Genomic DNA, 22,603 nt, shown 5'->3' with positions numbered 1-22,603 from the left:
AAATAAAGGTTTTCCTAGCAATTTATAAGAAGTGAAAAAGGTCTTCATGTCAACACACATTTCAGGTAAGCCCCACAGTAAGTAAAGAGCTACTACTTAAAGCAAAGTGGCCTCACTTCTGTTAAAGTGGTATTGTTGTTGGTTTAAAGATTTATTTTTAATTATGTGTGTAATTGGGTGTCTTTTGTGGATTTGTACGTGTAAATGCAGCACCTGTGGAGACCAGGGGAGGGTGTTAGCTCCCCTGGAGCTGGAATTAGCAGGAGTTGTAAGCCATCCCTGATGGTGCTAGGCACCAAACTCTAGCAAGATCCATACTCATTCATAACCACTGAGCCATCTCTCCAGCCTCTATTTGGTAACTTTTAGTAAGTAACTAGACTACATTTAAAAAAAAATATATGGTTGGCAGGTGTGGTGATGCACGCCTATAATCCCAGCACTCAGGAGGCAGAGGTAGGTGGATCTTTGTGAGTTTGAGGCCAGCCTAATCTACAAAGGGAGTCCAGGACAGTCAAGGCTACACAGACAAACCCTGTCCTGAAAACACAAAAATTAAAAAAAAAATGTTGATTTAAAAATGAGACATGTGGTACCAAAAATACAATTAAGTAAATTTAAGTATCAATCATCTCAGATCTTGTCTTTTTATTAAGAAAAGAGAAATCTAGCAGAACACATTTAAAAATGGTGGGGAGGGCAATTTGGTCTAAAAGGAAGAAAATAAATCAATTTTCAAAGAATTTGAAATTCCTAATTTGATGGAATAACAAAATCAATTTAATCACTATTCTATAGTTTGACAGACCATAAAAGCATCCCTGAGCTGACTCTCAAGAGTCCCTTAAATCTCTGTTTTGTTCTTTGCCTTCCTGCATCCATCCTTTTTCTCACTAGGGACTGGGGGAGGAGCTCTTTCATTGTTTCTCCTTTCTATTCTGGGTCTGTCTCTTTTCATGGTATACTCTCAGCTTCTATTCCTTTCCAACTTTCCGGCTTTTGTTCCTTTTGGTGGCTCTCACTTCTTTCCTTCCCCACTGCCTGTGCCTCCCCATTCCCTCAATCATTTGACTGTTGCTGCTGGAAAGACACCACTGTAGAAGACTGTCTTTATCGATGTTCCCTGACCACTGCTGTAGAACACTGTCTTTTTAAATATATATATATATATATATTATTAATATATTCATATTACATCTCAATTGTTAGCCCATCCCTTGTATCCTCCCATTCCTCCCTCCCTTCCATTTTCCCCTTACTCCCCTCTCTATGACTGTGACTGAGGGGGACCTCCTCCCCCTGTATATGCTCATAGGGTATCAAATCTCTTCTTGGTAGCCTGCTATCCTTCCTCTGAGTGCCACCAGGTCTCCCCATCCGAGGGACACAGTCAAATATGGGACACCAGAACACTGTCTTTATAGATGTTCCCTGGACCAGTGCTGTAGAACACTGTCTTTATAGATGCTCCCTGGACCAGTGCTGTAGAACACTGTCTTTATAAATGTTCCCTAGACCAGTACTATAGAACACTGTCTTTATAGATGTTCCCTGAACTATTGCTGTAGAACACTGTCTTTATAGATGTTCCCTGAACCAGAGCTGTAGAAGGCAAATCAAATATCTCGGCGTGATTATGCACTACGACCACAGAGGCATTAAGGTGAAAAGTTGAGGCTCGTGTGCAATCTGTCAAATAAATGCAGATTTGAAATTAAGTTTCAGGTACTATAAACATCAAAACACAGATATTTCTAGGTTGATCGCTATCCAGTGCTATCATCAGTTTTAAAAGTATTATTCTGCAAGCCTTGAGGGTACCCTTCACTGTGCTCAGAGTAAGTAATCCGATTTCTAGATAGCAAACTGTTTATTATCAAAGAAGTTCTGTAAATTCAAGATAAAGAAACATGACCAAGCTTGCTATTTTCAGAAGCACCATGCCCACTGGCAAGACTTTTGTCAGTATAAAAAAGTGAAAGCACACTGATAATCACCATCTCTCTCCTGGCAGGAAGCTTTACTTGAAGAAGAGATCTTTCTTACACAGTATTAGTAGAGCAGAGAAACGGTATCAGATCCTCTGGAAGCAGATTATAAAGGACAACCTTTAGCACACTTGTTACCAATTTCCACTTGAAGAGCTCAAGTTTTGTGTATCTTTTGCAAAGTTAATTACTTCATTAATATGTGTACGGGGACAAGGATGAGTTTTATAAATTCTCTACTTAAGACCAAATATAATAAATTTAAGATGACACTGCTGCTTAAATAAGCAAAGAGTGGAAGCACACCATTAAGTCTGTCTGACTTCAAGATAGGGTCTTTGATCTACCAAATGAAATTTCACTTACATAAAGAAAGGAAATCAGCAGACTTGGTGTCTGTGTGTGTTTGTGTGTGTGTGTGACTGTCCAGGGTGTTTCTGAGAAGAGTTGAACAGGAGAGTGTGGGTTTGATCAAAGCACTTCTTAAACATGCATACAATTTTAAAAAGAAAACCATCAGAACCAACCCACTTTGGGCTAATGACAAACATGTTTGTCAATAGAGAACCATTTAGCAATGAAGCTTAAAATACTTTTTTCAGTTTTTTTTAAATAATAAAAGATTTCTAAATGAAATTTCTTTGCTTTTACCCAGATAAAGATATCAAATCTAGCTAAATTTTGGATATAGACTAAGGAGCCCTCAAGATCATCTTATACACTCCCTCAAGATGTTTCCGGAATCAGTGCTGTATCACCCTGTCTTTATAGATGTTCCCCAAATCAGTGCTCTAGAGTCCAGTGTCTTTACAGGTGTACACTGAATCAGCGCTGTAGAATTCCTGTCTTTATAGACGTTCCCCGAACCAGTGCTTTAGAACTCTATGTCTTTATAGATGTTCCCTGAATCGATGCTGGAGAATCTCTATGTCTTTACAGAGCAGAGTCACATTGACCTGAATAATTCTTTAGAGAAAAACAATGATCTCCTCTTAAAGAAAGAAGTCGTTTGACTCCTGCAGTGGCCAGATTATAAGATAATTAAAAGCCTGTAAGGTTTAGTGATGGCATCTTAGTGAATCCATTTAGGTCAACAGCATGGTAAACTCAGGTACCCATAGTGAATGGTGAAAAGGGGTCAAGTGCCATAGCATGACTCAGATGGAAGAAGCGGAGCAGGGAGCTGTGATTAGCAGGGTGCACTAATCTACTCACATCCATCAGTGTAGTTGTTCCTAATAGAGAGAAGTTTTACAGAAGAATGTAAGGCACCAAGTAGCACTTGAGAACACTCAAAGCCTAGGGCAACATGGCACTCTTTGGCCAACTCTCAAGAGGCACAGGGAGAACGCCCACTGGAGTTCACAGTGTAGGCGAGGCAATGAAGAAGGAACCTTCCTCAAAAAGAAAAAAAAAAGCCAGAGTGCAAGAATGTTTACAAAGTGCAAAAAGCACACACTGGTAGTTCAGACCTGTAATCCGAGACACTGGGAAGGCTGAGTCAGGACTGCAAGCTCAAGTCTGACTTCAAATTACTACAGAAAACTTCTGTTAATACCAGTGGCATCAAGCCGGGCATGGTGGTGCATGCCTGTAATCCCAGCACTCGGGAGGGAGAGGCAGGTGGATCTGTGTGAATTTCAGGCCAGCCTAGTCTACAATACAAGTCCAAGACAGCCAAGGCTACACAGAGAAACCTTGTCTCAAAAAAAAACAAAAAACAAAAAACAAAAAACAAACCCCAAAACACCCAAAAATAACCAGTGGCATCTTACAAGTTTCATAAACCAGGGTGGGTGAATTACATAAGTACCACTCTACTTTGAAAACCCTAGTGGAATAGGAAGATGGCTCCATTGGTAAGGTGTTTACCATATGCATGAAGACCTGAGTTTTATCCCCAGCACCCCTGTGAAAGCCCAGCATGGCAGCATGGATCTGAACCCCAGTGCTGAGGAAAGTGTGTGAGGTAGATCCCGAGGGCTCCCTGACTAGTCACCCTACCTGAAATGATAAACTCCAAGCTTAGTACTCGACCCTATAACAAAGTGGAGAGCGATAGAGGGATGCACTTGATGTTAGCCTCTGCTCTCTACATATAAGCACATACACATGCCTATACATTCACAGGTATACATGAGCACACAAAACCTTTGTGCCCTAACTTTTAATCTATTGATTATCCTCATTCATTTGAGAAGTTTCCATACTTCTTAATTCACTTTCCTCTACGTTTTCTCCTATGTATTCATCCTCTACGTGAAAGGATAGATCTTTCTAAAATGCATGCAAAACAATACTAGTTTACCCATGGGGCCTGTGAGCTCCCTAACCATGAGTAGTTGGCCAGACTTGTTCTATGAGGCATGCGGTTCTTTCTGTGCCTTAAATCCTATCGAGAAGTAGTTGGTGACCCACATAACATTTGCGCAACTACTACACACATGGGCATAATATCTTGCCATGTTGGTCTTTATTGCAGTTAACATAGTTCATAGTTAGGTAATGCCAGCTTCCCGCAGCAGCCTGCATAGCACTATATATGGTGTCTTTGATAGCATGGTCTTACCATCAAGATATGGTGGATACCAAGAGTAATGGCAATAGCCTGTCCTATTGTGAAGTTCTCTGGGATCCCTATGCCTAAAAACTCAAGAGGAGACATCTCACACCTATCGCTGAGTTTTTGTACTAAGCAAACTATGCTTCTGAGCTGAACATGATCCCCTGTACTGGGTAATTCCAATTAAACTCTTCTATATGAAAAACGTCCTCTCTCTCTCTCTCTCTCTCTCTCTCTCTCTCTCTCTCTCTCTCTCTCTCTCTCACAGACACACACACACACACACACACACACACACACACGCAGAGTTTATATAATAATAGGTTTCAAACATCCTTAATGTTACTCTTCTCTGAACCATCTCCTCTGTTCTACCTCCTATCCCATCCCCCACATCAACTTCCCTCCCATTATTCCCCTTTCCCTTCACATCACCAGTGTTCTACTATTCCCCCTCTCTTAAGATTCTTTCCCCTTGCTGGGCGGTGGTGGTATACTCCTTTAATCCCAGCACTTGGGAAGCAGAGGCAGGCAGATCTCTGTGAGTTCAAGGCCTGCCTTGTCTACAAGAGTTTCAGGACAAGCCAGGCTGTGTGGTTTCACAGAGAAATTCTGTCCTGAAAAACAAAAACAAAAACAAAAACAAAAACAGCCCCCCCAACCCCCAATCCCCTACCATCCATCAACGATCCTTTTCAATTTTCCTGTATTTGACAAATATTTAAAATTAAGCATACAAATTAAAAGGTTAATGCCAGTATCTACATATGTGTGAAAACATGTGACATTTGTCTTTCTGGACCTGGATTATCTCTTAGTATAGTTTTCTCAGCTCTATCTATTTACCGCCAAATTTCACAATTTTGATTTTTTTCTTTATAGCTAAATAAAATTTACTATATGTAAGTGTATTTTCATTGTCCATTTATAAATTGATAGACATCTAGGTGCCCCATATCCTAGTTATTGCGAATGGAGCAGCTATCAACAGGGATGAGTATGAGGCTTTGTAGTAACAGAGTCCTTTGGGGATATGCCCAAGTGTGTTATAGTTCAGTTACATGTGATGAAAAACCACCACACTGATTTCCACAGTGACTGCACTAATTTGCACTCCCTGCAAAGGAAAGTGAAGGTTCCCCATTAGCCACCATCCTCACCAGTATTTGATGGCTAAATGGAAATAACATCAAGCTGCCCTCTGAATTTCTTTTTCTTTATCCATGTATTGGGGGTAGCTCTCAAACATCAGCAGAGAATCTTCTCTGTGCAGTGGTCAGTGGGTAATGCAAAAATTCACTAGTCAAAGTGCATGGGGTAAGTGTGGAGAGTATTGTAGAGTACTCAGCCACAAATATATCACACGCCATCCTCAAGGGTCAGGGTTCATCATGAAAGGAAGAGATGCAAAGATTGGAACAGCTAGTGGTGAGGGAAGAACAGCCCTAACAAAGTTAGTGCCCTCAAACCTGACCACCTCAGTTCTAACCTAGAACCAAAAGTTTTGCCCTCTGCCCCACACATGCAAATGTGGCACAAAACAAGTAACACAAAACTAGTAGCAAACACTGAAAATACAGCCCCATTTTTCTTTTTGAAATTATACTTATTTACTTCTGTGTGTGTGTGTGTGTGTGTGTGTGCGCGCTACTTTTCTTGCCTTACCTGGCCTCTAGCTATTTTCTCTAGTACAGCATTTATTACATTTTCTGATGTTTTCCTGAGGCCATTAAAAGTACACATTTTATTATTTACAGTGCTTGGCAAAGACCATACAGAGTAGATATTTAATAAATGCCTGACAAATTAATAAATACTGATAAAATCTTATACTAAGATTGTATTTTGTAGTACTAGAGACACTTTTACTGACAAAAATCCACAGTAAATTTTCATTTATGACTGAAACACAATAGTTACAAACTATAGGATTTGATTTCTCTTGAACTTTCTATGCTTTCATTTAATATGAAAATTCTGACAACTATCATCAAAAAGGACAGTTATAAGGGTTGGGTGTAGAGACCATGGACCTAGAAGGCACAGGTTCCTGACCCTGGTCCTTAGCACCAAAAATATAAAATAAAATAAAAAGTTCACTTTGCTAAATGATAGATGATTAACCTCAGAACTTCTCTGGTTTCCAACCCTAACTTTAAAAAATGAAAGTAGAAAAGAGGAGAGACAACACAGGAGGAGGAAGAACCTCATTGCTACTATTATCAGCAGAAATAATTTGCTTCTGTTTTCTAGATTCCAAACATGTATGACTAAGCATGTGATGACAACATGCAATGGCGAGTGATAGGAACTCTGAGAGGAAAGCATATCTCACAGCAGAAATAGTGGAAGAAGCCTCCCACGTGGATGTAAGCATACAGCCTATGATTATTCTTCCAGTATCTGGACTGACTTTACTGGTCACTCTATTGATACATGATAAAGGCCCACGCTCCACGTCATGAGGAGTTGCTCAGCTCAAGAGCATCAGAGAATAAATGTTAGTCATTTTTTTTTTATTGCGCCTTTTAAAACACAATTCTTGCTGTCAGTGTACCTCTTTTTAAGAGTTGTTATCTGGATGATTTATACAAATTTTCAAAACATTACCCAATAATCTAAGCTTCCTCTTTCAATGAGTTCTCAAATTTAATTTTACTTGTCAAGTAGTGAGAAAAGAAAACCAGAGGGGTCAGTATTTTATGTGTGATTGATTTTCTTCTAGGAAATGGATGACATGATACATTACTGCAATAAGATACCTATATTTTTGTGATAAATCATGCTCCCCCGTTAGCACTTTCCCAACCCCAAATCATGTAAACTTCCCCTGCACAAATATCAAAGCCACTTTCTAAAACAACACTGTGGTTATCACTTTCAGCATATTTCTCCACTCCATATTCTTCTGAATATATTGAAATGTAAATGGAGTGACAGAATTTTATCGTGTAGATGTATATACACATGACGCACAAACAATGACTGGCTTGGAACTTATTTTGAGAAGCAATCATAAAGGTATATTTTAGACAGAATTCTATGAGCAATTGGGTTATGTTCAATTATTCCTTTAATTTTTCCTTTCATCTTATATTCTAAGAATAGTTAAGGGGATGTTTGTGTGATATAATTTTATATAATTTGGATCTTTATCCTTGAAAAATGCAACAGAGATTTTCATATAAACCAGAGTCCCTACTTAGTTTGCACTGAACTCATATGCTTTGAAGATTTGTCTTCTGTGATCACTGTGCTTTTCATGGTTTTAGCTATCAATGCTAAAAACAGCACATTAAATTACTATTATCATGATTACATATAATACTTTATATAGATCTGTTTTTAATGATTTTTATAAGAGACTATTAGAGCTGAGGACAGAGCTCAGGCCAGATATGGAAAGTTTGCCCAGCATCTGCAAGGCTCTAGCTTTGATCTTCAGCACCAGAAAACACCTCACCAACAAAACACAAGACAACTTACACATCTACTAATAGTTCTTTTTAGAAATTAACATAAAACTTGGGAAGCAGAGGCGGGAGGATCTCCGTGGGTTCAAGACCAGCCAGGTCTACAAAATGAATACAGGACAGCCAAGGCTAGACAGAGAAAAGAGAAACCTGTCTCAAAAAACCAAAGAGAAAATAATTAACATAAAGCCCTCCACTAAATAAATATTAATATATGACTGTAGACTATTAACTTTCAAAAGCTAAAATTCTAAACCCTATGAAGATTAGGTATCCAAGAAATCATGAAAATACTTCTAGGAATGTTCACAGAGGCTTCAAGTAGAGATGCTTCTGCTTCAGCCTCTCGAGTGCTGGCTTCCAGCCTGAGGAACATGTCTAGTTCACTCTCTGGAGCCACTGCTCCTCTCCTTTTTGAGTACCATCCTTTATCCACAGTATCAGGCCAGGCAGCATATTCTTCCTTTTTTCCTAAATGCCCTTTGCAAACAAATGCAAGGATTTGTCAATTCTTTGGTTTTTGTTTTTTGTTTGTTTGTTTTTTTTCATTTTCTAAAACTTTATTTTTTTACTTTTTAAAAAATATTTTATTAATTTATTCATATTACATCTCAACTGTTAGGCCATCCCTTGTATCCTCCCATTCCTCCCTCCCTCCCATTTTCCCCCTACTCCCCTCCCCTATGACTGTGACTGAGGGGGATGTCCTCCTCCTGTATATGCTCATAGGGTATCAAGTCTCTTCTTGGTAGCCTGCTATCCTTCCTCTGAGTGTCACCAGGCCTCTCCATCAAGGAGACGTGGTCAAAAATGGGGCACCAGTATGGAAGATGATAATGGTAGAAACAGACAAATTAGCCAAGACTCATATGTGGGGCTCTGCTGGATAAGGTTGAAGTCTGACTTCTCCAATAGCCACTTTGCACTCGGTATTATGAAGGTGGACTCCCTTTTCTCAGTGGGGTTCCCACTCCACCTGATCTGGTAACCCCAGATCTTGTAAGGAGTGTACCAAAGTCCTCAAGGAAAATGACCCTTTCCTGATACGGAGCTTGTTCAACAAGCACAGAGAATTCCTGAAAGTGCCCTATCCTATGCTGAGGAGATCCTAGCCTCCAGCAAATGACCTTTGATCATACCTAGCAGACATTCCTGTTTTCTCCTTGTGATAGGGCCCTTATTACTGCATGTAAATGAGGTCTTGTGCCACCGTCTGTAAATTAAGTTTCCTGACATCCTTAGCCTTATGGAATCAGACACATTCACCCTGAAACCCCTCCCCACTGCCCAAGGTTTATAAATAAAGGCTGGTTATCATGCTTAGGGGCTCTCTTGCTTGCCATTCCTCTACTACCACCATCTGAGACTCCATTTATTCTGTGGGGAACCACTACCGGACACCTGGTGGTCAGGTAGCAATGGTAGAACTGCCTTTGCAGCTGATGGGGCCTGCTCCACCATTGCTGCTAGCTAGCCTAGCATGGTACTGACACCTGGTGAAGCACTGCCAGGCCTGGGCCTGCCTGCCAGTGAGTTTCACCCATCTGCCAACAGCTCAAACAAGGAGCTGTAACAGTTTTGGTATCATCATCCCAAGTGGAGACTTGGGAACTGGTGGAGTTCCCAAGTCTCCACTGCCATCTGATGCCAGCCATCTCATTCTAAAAGAGCTAACCTCTAACATTGGGGGAGTGGGCCCTGACTCATTCTCCACCTCCCCCAGTGAGACCAGGAACCTGGCCTAGAGGCCAGGCCACCGGCCTCACCCTGAGCACTCTAGTTGGCCCTGAGTGAGAAACAGGACCTTGGGACTGTTGACCTCAAGGTCTGTTCTCAGCAGGAAGCAAGCTGCATCTGGACCAGCTCATCCAACCCACAGGACAGGAAATCCAGGCCCCCCGCAACCACACACTGAATGACACTCATACATATCCATTACTCTCTTTTACACTGCATGTAAATCCATTTATCTCGTATTACAGAATAAAATGATTATACCTTTTCTTAAAAGAAAAGTATGCAAGGAAAATTAAAAACAGAGGCCAAAGAAACACCTTTGTAAATGATAATGATATCTCTGATTTTTACAATTTCCATAATCCATTCTTTTCTCAAGTAGAGAATGGGCGATAAGGAGAGACTGTTTAGTATGTTTTATCTTTCTAACCCCAGGACTTGTCTGTATCAGGAAATCATTTTTTAAATGTGGGAAGGCTTATGTACTTGGCTCTTTGCCCTCCTCATCATTATAACTTAGCCAGATACGAATATTAGCTGCTTCTGGTAATCTCCCTCCAGAGCAGCCTAGGATCAGAGGCAAGGCATGCAAAGCCTGCAGCCACTGCTCACAGGAGAGGCTGGAGGACAGCGGCAGTGATGGCCTTTCCCAGGTACACATGATGACATGAAACCTGGCACTGATTGTGACTGACACTGTTTTCTGCCCTGTCAATCTACTCTAACTTAAGCCATCTTTTTCAGACAGTTAAGAGGATAGGGGAGTGGAGGGCCTACTGAGGAACAGTTCCAGCTCTGACGTCATAAGAGACGGAAGTATGAGGTAATCTTCATAATGACTGAAATGCTATAACATCTTAAAACTTAGTATGAAAAAATAAAGTCAAACCAAAGGCATGGTTTGTGTATGTAAAAACTATAGTAATCAAAATATAGTATGTAAATTTATTTACATTTATGCCTAACTACCTTGCAGCACAATAATGATAACAAGATTATTTTAATCAGATTAACTTTGGCCAGAGTAATTACAGCTGGGTATTCCAAATAGTCCAGCTTTGGAATTTACTGTTTTTTAAACAATTATCTACTTTATATGTTGGGCATTACATTGAAAATAAAAACTCTATTCTTCAAGATGATTACAGTTTTGTTGAAAGGATATAACCATAGACAACTGTCAAGTGGACAGCAACTACACACGCACACACACCATTTTAATAAAGGTGAAGATATCATAAGAATATCAATCAACCCTAGTCCTACTGAGTAGATTAAGGCTTCAATAAAGGCATAGTAAAGCTGATTCCTGAAGAATCAATAGTTAGAAGGGAAGGTTAGAATGAATTAATCTAAAGCAAAATACACAAGAAATGCAGACCTCAGACCAAAAAACTGCAGGGACTATGGGAGGTGCTGTAGGCCTGAAACAGAGCACAAGGAGAGTCTTAAGACAGTGAAGGGTAATGAAGTAAGAGCAAGTCAGGTGGATTGACTATTATGGTAAAGAGCTGGAAATCTGGCTGCTAAGGTGGAAGCAGGACAAGGCTGGCAGGATACTGAGGGCTCAGATTTACAAGTCAGATGCATCTCTTTGGCTTCTCTGCACAACGAAGTGGTAGAGCTCACGCTGGAGAGCTGTCAGAAGGCAGCTGAAATTGTTTCGGTGATAGACACTGGCACTATCGAGGTTAGGCTGTGAAGAATTGAGAGAACTGGATGGAGTTGACAGATGTAAACAGTTACACCTGAAATGTCTTAGGGATTGACTGGAAACGGGAGAAAGCGTGTAGTGAGGACTGGCAAGGACATGGTAACATGGCATCCATCGACTAAGACAGAGAACAGGCAGATTGGTAAGGCTTTTGTTTTCATTTTTATTTTATTGATTTTGGCAGTGGGACTAATAAAGCATATGAATTAAAGTTTTAACTTAACTGACACTTATGTGTCTAGAGCTCTCTGGTAGGTTACTGAGTGCACATGTCCAAGGCTAGGGAGAAATCTCAATTTAGATGTTGTATCATTTGAACCCATCAGACAGTAAAATGATATTAGCTTCTTAAGAAAACCAAGTTTTGTGAGATGAGCTAAGTAAAAATTAAGAAAATATAGAGATAATATACAACCTCAAGTAAGGAACAAGCCAAGAAAACATCACAAATGTAGAGAGGAGATTATTGTTAGGAGAGTAAGCAGTCACCAAAGTAAACTGTAACTAAGATGATAGAGTAGCATCATATATTTTGAAAGGTAATATAAATATAATTAAGAAAAATTGTATTATACCTGTCCATTGAGACAAAAGACAGCATGCAAATGTTTTTGAAAGAGAAAGAAAATAATACATTAGACTGTTCCTCTTAAATAGTTAACAGAAGTTGAGAACAAACTATACGTATATAAAGACTGAAATATTACTAGTAAAAAGTACAAGTTAAAGAACATACGCACATAATAACATCCGCTATTTTTAATCTAGTTCTATATGTATATGTACTTATATACATAGATATGAGTGCAGAACATCTACAGGCATATAAAACAAAGTTAACCCAATGGTTTGTCTTGTCTTTAAAAAGCTTGTATGTGGTTAGATGTGTGGCCAAGAGGCTTATATCATTTAATAGTTTTTATGATATCAGTATTTCCAAATATTATGAGTACAATTAAAAATACATTTTAGCTAGACATGATGGGTCATGACTACAATCTAAACACTTAAAAGGGTAAGGCAGGAGTTTTGAAATGTGTTGGAGGCCAGGCTGGGTTACATAGCAAAATACTGTGGAAAAAAATATACAAAGGAAAGAAGAAGGAAGAAACAAAGGAAGAGATCTTAAGAGATGCTATCAACTCTATGAAGGTGAGGTATCTGAACAGGTAAAAAGCATTTGCCATGCAAACCTGATGCCTTGCATTCAATACCTGGAATCTATGGTGAAAAGAAAGAATTGACTTCAAAAAATTGTTCTGTGGCCTCCATACTTTTACCATATATGTGCCTGCCTATAACTACACACACACACACATACACACACACACACACACACACACACACACACACACACACACACACACACTAATAGGAGAGAAGGAGGAAAAAAGAGCAAAACTTCAAAATCCTGTCACATTTATTTCAAATGTGGATTGAAGTAATATTAACATAGAAAAATATTTAACAATTAGCAGATATTTAAGAGCTGTAATGAGGAAAGGTATGCAAAAATGAAGCAAGCAGAAAACAGTAAATTGAGACAAAATGGGAAGGGAAGCATTAAATAAAATAGAAAATCCAGAGAGATTGGTAATGCCAGAAAGAAAAAGCAACGAATGATACTTCATGAGAGATGAAAAACAAAAATTGCTGGAAGTCTCATCACTTACTAACAGCTTAGAAAAAAAATAAACAAACAAACAAAAAACCGAGGAAGACAAATGTGAATCTTCCTAGGAGAGTCACTTGTCCAGAAAATTACCCAACTATGAACCTGGTACAAAACTACTTCCATGGGAAGGCTGCTCCAATTCTGGTAAGATAGTATGATAAGCCCTTGGCTTGGGACAAACCTAGTCGGAGACTAGGACAAACCTAGCAAAATCTTTGATGTTTTTTGAAAGACTCACTGAGGGGAGGAGACAATACAGAATGAAAGCTTTAAAAAGATGCCTTACAATTTTTTGCTTGCAACCTTTGGAGAATTACTCAGAACATCTACAAGGAAGTGTTCTGTTTGCTGGCCTGACAGGCTTGGCTGCAGCTCAGAGTTACATCTGGAACCCAAAAAAAAGCCTTCAATAAGCAGTCCTCACCTTAGGAGGTCTCCCTGTAGGACAGGTAGGCTGCTCCTCTGATGGATCCTCCAGGCAGCTTTCTGTGAGTCTGAGGACAGCAGCCAGCTCCGATCGTTTGAGCATGGAGCATCAACTAGCACCTGGAGGAAACAAAGGCGCTCAATGCACACATACTTAGATGGATGTGGTACGGCTACATGACAAACAGCACACAAAGAAAACCATGGCCTTAGTGACCCAATGGGGCACTCCAAGTCCTCTTATACATTTGCCTCAGTTTACAAAAAGTTCTATGGGACATCTTCAGTGGAAAGAGGGAACATGAACAGACTTATGCATCTGTTAATTGAAAACAAGGTTCAAGACAGGGTTTCTCTGTGTATCCCTGGCTCTACTGGAACTCACTGTATAGACCAGGCTGGCTTTGAAGTCAGAGATCCACTTGCCTCTGCCTTCCATGTACTCAGATTAAAGGCATGTACCATTACACTTGGTTGAATTTAACATTCTTGATGACTACTGCTAAAACTTATAAAAATTGCTCATCTTCAGAAAATATAACTGCATTTCTGAACTCGTATTTTTTTTCTATCCTAGTAAAATTTTATACTATTGGCGACTGAACCCAGAGTGAGTGTTTATTTTTAGGAATTAAAATTTCAATTTTAATATATGAAATGGTTTCTTATCTGTCATACTGATATGAAACATTACTGAATTAAAGTAAAACGTACAATTTTTTTAGTGGTTCTGATCATTTCCAGAGTAACTCAGAGGTACCAGAAAATAGAAAACTTTCTATAATCCCCAAACCCAACATCACTGTTTCCACTGAACCATATTAACCATCAAATGAAAAATGCCTCCGCATTCACTGTATCACAGTCTCCCAGAGCATTGAGAAAGTGTACCATCTGGAAGCAGGCAGAAAGGAACAACAGAGCAACACAATACCGTATCACTGGGAATCTGTCAGTTTTTCACAATACAATAAAAGTACCTTGTCAAATGTTTCAGGCTGGGCATCTCCTATATCTCTGCCATCCAATTCAGACACTTTAATTACATTTATCAAAGGCTGTGGGATGAAAGATTCCAACGTCTGTCTCAGCCATCTCACTCTCACGCTATCATATTCGTTACAAAGAAGATAACCTAAATACAAAGGATTAAAAAGCTCCAAGTATTCCAAGGCAATGAAACTGGTAAATGTCTAGTTTTGGCAAATAAATTCTGAAAAAAAAATCAATGCATCAGAGTTATATAGAGATAGAGTTCATAAGTAAACACTATGATAATTTTAGAAACAAAAATACATACATATTTTATAAAACATTTACACACTGGTATGCCTCATACCTTCCCAGAAGCTCTCATGTTTATTTAATCAAGTTTAATTTGAAAACTTATTTATTCCTAGAGATGCTTTATAAGAAATAACTCACGTACAGGTACAACACCACATTCATTTTAAATGAAGGTAATATAGTGTGTGTGTGTGTGTGTGTGTGTGTGTGTGTGTGTGTGTGTGTATTATATGAGCTCCCAGTAAGAGAAACATGGGTAGACAGTGTGAGGTGAGAGCCTTGGAAAGGTACTTACCTCAGTGACAGCCTTGGTTTCCTTGTGGGGATTGGTAAATGAGAAGGATACCTGCATAGTGGCTGTTACGAATAAATGTGACAGAAACAGAACAAGATGGTGGCTGAAGAAGACCTTTAGTGCTGGTCTTCCCAAAGGGACACTGCTTTTAAGGGCTTGGGGAACCAGCTGAAAGATAGTGTCTGGTTTTAACACTAAAGGAAGCAGAAAAGAAAGAGGTGTCCTTGTCAATACCCCTCCAATTCTAGGCAGTGTAATGAAAAAAATCCCTCCTACTTGGGAAAGGGAAAGGAATGAAGTCCAGACTTATACTTGCAACCCAGTAGGATGGCCTGGCCCAGTGAAACCCTGTGTCAGACTCACAGCCCTCACACCTAGGCTAGTACCTGCAGATGGAGGCTACCCACTCTCCTTGGCCAGGCAGCTGAATGCTGCCCCCAGTTGTCCACCACCCTTAGGAAGCAGAGTGGGGAGCTAGACTCCAAGCACCTCGAAGAGCAGATGACTGAACGCTTTGCCTTGGAGCACAGCATTGAGACCGCCACAGAGAATCCAATTCCCCTCACCCAGGTCAGAGCTTAGAAATCGAGCCCTGAGTCATGCTTGCTATCAGGTGAAGGTGTTTACTTCTGTGGGACAGACTTGTGAGTATGTCACCACCAAATACATTCTTGACACTGTTGGATATCTGTCTCTGTGAAATCAGAAGAAGCCTAGCTGAAATCAAGCTTAGGAGTACAGGGAAGAACTCTATGCCCCTCCCACAACCTTGGTGTAAAAAAACAAGCAAGCAAACAAACAAACAAACAAACACATCCTATGGCTTATGCTTCTAGTGTGTAAGACAGAGGAGTACAGGAATTTCCCTTAGAACTCATAACAATCATTATTATGAATGTATCTCTCATGATGAAAAATACTAACTTTTGCTGAACTTCACAGGCAGAGTTAACAATACACTTTGAGGTTCCTTAAGACGTGGTATCTTTAGATAAGTACTTAAGACTGAGTACTGTGGGGCTGGAGTGATGGCTCAGAGGTTAAAAGTACTGGCTACTCTTCCAGAGGTCCTAGGTTTAATTTCTAGAAACCACATGGTGGCTCATAACCACCTATAAGATCTGGTGGCCACTTCTGGTGGGCAGGCACACATACAGGCTTGTCTGCATGTGTATATAATATATTGTATACATAATAAATAAATCTTAAAATAAAAAAGCCTGTTTGTTTAACTTGCCTTTAAGAGAAAAACGTAATAGCCAGACTTTTATGATATAAGCAAATGCATAGTTTAAATCTTAAATATATACATGTACGTGCCCCTGGTCTATAAAAGTGTGTGTGTGTGTGTGTGTGTGTGTGTGTGTGTGTGTGTGTGTGTGTGTGCTGGTTATGAATGCTGAAAAAAGATAAGCTAAAAGCAAGTTTATAAAGCAAATATTCCCAATGAATATCGGAAGTGTCATGGATATCGGGTGATAGGTCTGTTTGCAGTGATGTTTGCTGCACTGTTTGTCAGGGTCAGCTGGAGTCAGTAAAGTTTCATCCCTTGTAAAACTCTGCTCCAAATTTCTGCATCCCTCTTCCCTTCCCATGCATGTTTTCTGTGCTGTTGAAATAAATACCGAGCAACAATCTTTGTTAGAGATACATACACGGACGCAGACACAGACACACGGACAGAAAAGACAAGACAGCAGTCAGCCATGCACAGCTTCAGACTCAGAGCAGACAGGTTACAGCCAGGAGAGATGACGGGAGACACAGGGAGAGAGAAGTAGAGAACTCAAATCTGGGCTTGCTCTTGGTAAAACTACTCCAAGGGCACTGTTTTGATTTCTTTTCCATAACACATTTGAGGTATGCTGAGGTTGTTATCAATATGTTAAAACCGATGCAAGAGCTCAGTGCCAGGCTGGTAAAACTAACACTGGGGTAGATTCTAATATCCCAGGCCACAGGCCAGTGCCTATGGACAGAGCTCCCACACCTGCCTTAATGCCACCATCAGTTAAACTTCTAACCTTGCCAACATCTCCTGTGGCTGGTTATAGATGTTCTGGACTGTGGACATAAATCCACCTAAGGAACAGACAGTATATAGCAATGTCAGTCTCAGTGCCCCAGTGCTATGCTGGTCTTGGTAGGCTTTGGGCTCTGGGTATAATCCAGGGTTACAGTGGTTTTTGTTGTTGTTGGTTGTTGGCTTCTTTGTTTTTTTGAGACTAGGTTTCTCTTTGTAGTCTTGGTTGTTCTAGACTTGCTCTGTAGACCAGGTTGTTCTCGAACTCATAGAGCTCCGCCTGCCTCTGCCTCCCTGAGTGCTGGGATTGAAGGTGTGTGCCACCTCACCGGGCTTGGGTTACAGTGTTTTTAACCGCGGAATTAGCAACTCCATTTCCTCCCTGACTCTGGACAAATCAGAGGGAGCAGCTGTCACTTCAAGGCATGGGAAGAGAGGTAACTGGGCTGGTGAGATGCTCAGTGGGAAAAGGCGTCTGCCACGAAGCCTGGCACTGAGTCTGAGCCATAGAGGCAAAGAGGAAGGAGACAACTAACTCCTGAAAGTTGGTCCCCAGGATGCACATGTTATGGATATAGGTGTCTACTGCAAGTCATAGGTAAACCTCCACAAGTGTGCCCTGGCAAGTGTGCACGTGCACCCCCAAAACACACATACACACAAGTCAAGGTAAAGACAGAAGGAGGTTGACTTTTTAAGGAAAGAGAAGGGAGGTGTGCATGAATTCACCAAGTAAGAGCCTGGCTCTGTCCTTCCCTGTGTGGCACAGAACCAGATTTAGCTCTAGAGCCTGACCATCAACAGTGACTGTGGCTCAGCCAAATGGGCCCACTCCAGCTTTGGAGCAAGGTCTGTAATGACAAGTTACTACATTCAGGGTCCCTCTAGTCCATTCTGAACTACATACCTATGGGTGTGACAAAATGTGGCTTGGGGAATCAGGGAGCTGAGCCAGTAGCAGCAACAACAAAAACAAAAACACAAAACAAAACAAAACAAAAACCAAACCTAGCAGTGGAACTATAATAAATCCAGACTTAGGGAGCCATCTAGTGCTGAAGTACCAGAAAGGCCCACAGAGTCATGCTAACCACTTAGAATTCCTGAAAGAGCAGACACATACACAGCTATAGTACAAAGACTGGGAGAAATACCCAATGGTTAAACAGACTATGCTGTATGTCAAGTTTCAGAAATCTTCACAGAATCATGATCACATCTAATAGATAAAGTAAGACAAGATACGGACCATAAAGCAAGCAGTGCCTGCATAATGAGCAGAGCTAAAAGTAATTCCTTTAGGGAACCTTGAGAAGCTTCCAGAAAACACAAAGAAGCACCTTAAGCAGAAACAGCAGATTAAAGCGACTCCTCGAAATGTCAAACAAATACTTAAATGCAATTGAAGAAGGCAGCAACAGCTGAATGGGACAAACAAAATGCCAGTTGCCTTGAAGCACATTATTTGAAAATATACTGTTGAAGAAAAAGAAAGTAAATAAAAAGGGGGTGAGAAATGAAGAAATATGGCGAGAATTTGATGTTACTATCAAAAGAGCAAATATATGAGGCGCAGGGGTTCAAGAAGGAAGTGAGAATGCTGATGGGGTAGAACAGACTTCACTAGAAATTTCTCCAAATCTAGAGAAAGGTGCAAGAATCAATGGTCACATCACAAACACAACCAAATTCACCTTGAAGTATATTATGACCGAGCCCTCAGAGGTTAAGTAAAGAGAAAATACTGAGAACAATATAAAGGTGGGGAGAAATGTCTATAGCTATTCAGGGGTAGCTTAAAGGGCAAGCAAGCATCACTGGACAAAGGGCTCATCCTAATATTTCCCACTACCGAAGGTTAACCAGATGTCTACATCATACCCCTGGCAGTAAGGAGCACCTCACTCCAGATGGGCTACAGCCCTTGTGGAGAAGCTTGACCATGCTACTCCATTAAACCGTATCATCCACAGTTAACAGTTCATGTTTTACTGTTTAGGGTCATAATTGCTCTTTTTCAGGAAAAAAAAAACAGCACACTGCAAAGGTGTTTTAATTAAAAAAGAAAAGAAGAAGGAGGAGGAGGAGGAGGCCAGTCCATCACTGTGGTATAGGTGAAAGCAGCTGGATCGACAGACAAGTCGACTGATTTTTTTTAATCATCTTAAACCCTTTCATCAAAGCCTTGAGCTTTGTTGCCTAGGATAACATCCAGTGTGGATGTCAAGAAATTCACTGTATAAACTGCATACTTAGTATAGCCATCGTTTTAACTTCTGCTTTCAGATAAGCACTGACTAGCACGGCTTCTGAATTCCACATTTGAATACCGTGGCTAACTAAATTCGGGCTTTAAACATCAACATGAAGACATCAGTGCCTTGTAGGGAACCATTTTCATTAGTCCCACTTAGATAGATAGGTCCTTCACTTGAACTGCTGGTAGTTCACTGCCCTTGATGTAAGACTCTTCCCCTTTCTAAGTCCTACAATGTTATCAGTTTGCCTTAGGGTTCCTGAGCCATCACCTTCCTCACTACAAATGTGTAAAGTATCTATAAGCTACACATGAGGTGATTTAAGATTAATGCCACTTGTCAAAATGGAACTAGATTCAGATATTTCTCTTCCACCTTTTAAGATATTAAACATTCTATACCTAAAATTAGTAAGCTTGTAAGAGTCAACCTAAGAAGACCATCAAGGAACACAGCAAGAGTGGGGTGGAAAACAAATCTTATAATAGTGATTCCACAAAAGCACAGCTCAGCTTATAAACATAATAATGTAGCCTTATTAAAATGTTGCCAAGTACAACTGGCTTCACATTTTGAATATGTTTCCAAAATTTTCCATTCAAACAGCTAATGTTCTCAAAGGAAGAAATAAATTAGCAGTCTACAAGCATCAGATGCATGCCCTGGGGAAAAGAATACCTTTCTAAGAGACAGGCAAGCTTGGAGGATCTGAACAAATCACATTTCAGATCATCCACTTCCTAAAGGCATCTTCCACATGGGCACTCACCAATTTTATAAATAAAAGCAAGCTTCTCACTCATCCATAATCTTGAGAAAAATGTGCTAGGATTTAGAAGTCTACAGTACATCAAAAAAGTAGCATCTAAAACACCAAGAGGCTAGAGATAAGGCTCAGCTAGTAACAGTTCTTGCTGCTCTTTTAAGGGACCAGAGTTTGCCCTTGGCTGGTAGCTCACAGCTGCACCCATCTCCAGACCCATGCTACCCAAAGCTCCCTCCTGACCTCCTTGTGTACCTGTTTGTGTGCCCCACACATACACAAGGTTTTAAAGAACTAAAGAAAAGACAAAAGAAGCCAGTGATTTCTTTGTTGAGAGATTGGTGTGTTAACAACTAAGAAAGTAAATAAATGGGTTTCAATTTTACTTCTGAAAAACAGAAAAGAAAAGAAAAAAAAAAAGGTCTGGAGAGATGGCTCGGAGGTTAAGAGCACTGTCTGCTCTTCCAGGGGTCCTGAATTCAATTCCCAGCAACAATATGGTGGTTCACAACCATCTATAATGTGATCTGATGGCCTTTTCTGCACATGTAGATAGAGCACTTGTAACATAAAATAAATAGATGAATCTTTTTTTAAAACCTGAAAAAATATATTAAAGAGTGCTCACCTAATAGATTGTTAAAATAATGCCTGCTGCACCTGCCTGCTTGCAACCGTAACTCAGAAGGAACTTAAACAACCAATGTTACTATTATAGCACAGCCCTCAGTATTACTGCTTTTTTTTTTAATCTGTGTGAACAATAAATAAAGTAAGATCATAAAACACAACCAAACAGAACTGGAGCTGAACTCTGCCTCATCTAGAACAACTAACATCTACATAGCAGAGACTAACTAGCTAATAACTAACAGAAACGCTGGAATTAGGGTTTTAAAATTCTTTTTTTTTTTTCATTTTTTTATTAATTCATTCAGATTATATCTCAATTGTTATCCCATCCCTTGTATCCTCCCATTCCTCCCTCCCTCCCATTTTCCCCTTACTCCCCTCCCCTTTGAGTGTAACTGGGCAGTACCTCCTCCCCCTGTATATGCTCAAAGGGTATCAAGTCTCTTCTTGGTAGCCTGCTATCCTTCCTCTGAGTGCCACCAGGTCTCCCCATCAAGGGGATGTGGTCAAATATGGTGCACCCAAGTTCATATGAAAGTCAGTCTCCACTCTCCACTCTCCACTCAACTGTGGAAACTCTCCTATCCATTGGTTAGATCTGGTTCAGGGTTCGAAGTTTACTGCACGTATTGTCCTTGGCTGGTGCTATAGTTTGAGCAGAATCCCTGGGCCCAAATCCGCCTACCATAATGTTCTTCTTGTGGGTTTCTAGGACCCTCTGGATCCTTCTATTTCCCCATTCTCCCATACTTCTCTCATGGAGAGTCCCAATAGGATGTCCTCCCCTCTATCCCACTTTCATGATAAGTGAAGACTTTCATAGGACATGCTCCTTGGGCTAGTGTCCAGATATAAGTGAGTATATACCATTTGAGTCTTTCTGCTTCTGGGTTAACTCACTCATTATGATCATTTCTAGTTCAATCCACATATAAAGAACTCAAGAAATTAAACACCACAAAACCAAACAAACCAACTGAGAAATGGGGCTCAGAATTAAACAGAGAATTCTTAACAGAGAAATATTGAATGGCTGAGAAACACTTAAAGAAATGCTCAACGTCTTTAGTCATCAGAGAAATGCAAATCAAAACGACTCTAAGATTCCATCTTACACCCATCAGTATGGCTAAGATCAAAAAATTCAAGTGACACCACATGCTGGTGAGGATGTGGAGAAGAGGAACACTCCTTCATTGCTGGTGGGAATGCAAACTAGTACAACCACTTTGGAAATCTATCAGGTGCTATCTCAGAAAACTTGGAATAGGGCTTCCTCAAAACACAGCTATTCCACCCCTTAGAATATACCCAGAAGATGCTCCAGTACACAACAAGGACATATGCTCAACCATGTTCATAGTGGCCTTATTTGTAATAGCCAGAATATGGAAACAGCCTAAGTGTCCCTCAGTAGAAGATTGGATAAAGAAACTGTGGTACATTTACACTATGGAATACTACTCAGCTATTAAAAACAAGGAATTCCTGAATTTTGTGGACAAATGGTTTTAAAATTCTTAACAAAGTGATCACCTATATTATTAAGAAAGTCACAACAAAATGGACTTCCTTTTTGTGTGCATGTATGGGTGTGTGGATACGTTCATGTGTGTGTGTGTGTGTGTGTGTGTGTGTGTGTGTGTGTGTGCACATGTGTGGTTGAACAAGCATGTAGAGGGAGCTTCCTGTCTCCTCATCTCCTCAGTGCTAAGATTACAGGCAGAAGCCAATTTGCACAGTAGTTTCTTGTAAATGTGGGTGCTGT

At 40.2% G+C, this 22,603-nt stretch overlaps 1 protein-coding gene across 3 annotated transcripts in view; it reads right to left on the bottom strand.

Annotated features, from left to right (window-relative positions):
• The window catches only part of NSUN3 (NOP2/Sun RNA methyltransferase 3), a 102,764-nt gene that overhangs the window by 66,657 nt on the left and 13,504 nt on the right, over nucleotides 1–22,603 (bottom strand). For all 3 annotated transcript variants that reach the window (XM_084801228.1, XM_084801229.1, XM_084801227.1), the window contains exons 4-5: nucleotides 14,557–14,711; nucleotides 13,575–13,696 (exon numbers count right to left, since the gene is read on the bottom strand). In XM_084801228.1, the coding sequence (XP_084657354.1) occupies nucleotides 13,575–13,696; nucleotides 14,557–14,711 (277 nt within the window). The remainder of the gene's footprint in view (nucleotides 1–13,574; nucleotides 13,697–14,556; nucleotides 14,712–22,603) is intronic.

Source organism: Acomys minous (genome assembly GCF_964271855.1).
Source record: "Acomys minous genome assembly, chromosome: 11".
Classification (NCBI taxonomy): domain Eukaryota; kingdom Metazoa; phylum Chordata; class Mammalia; order Rodentia; family Muridae; genus Acomys; species Acomys minous.
This window is presented reverse-complemented; position numbering and strand designations above follow the sequence as displayed.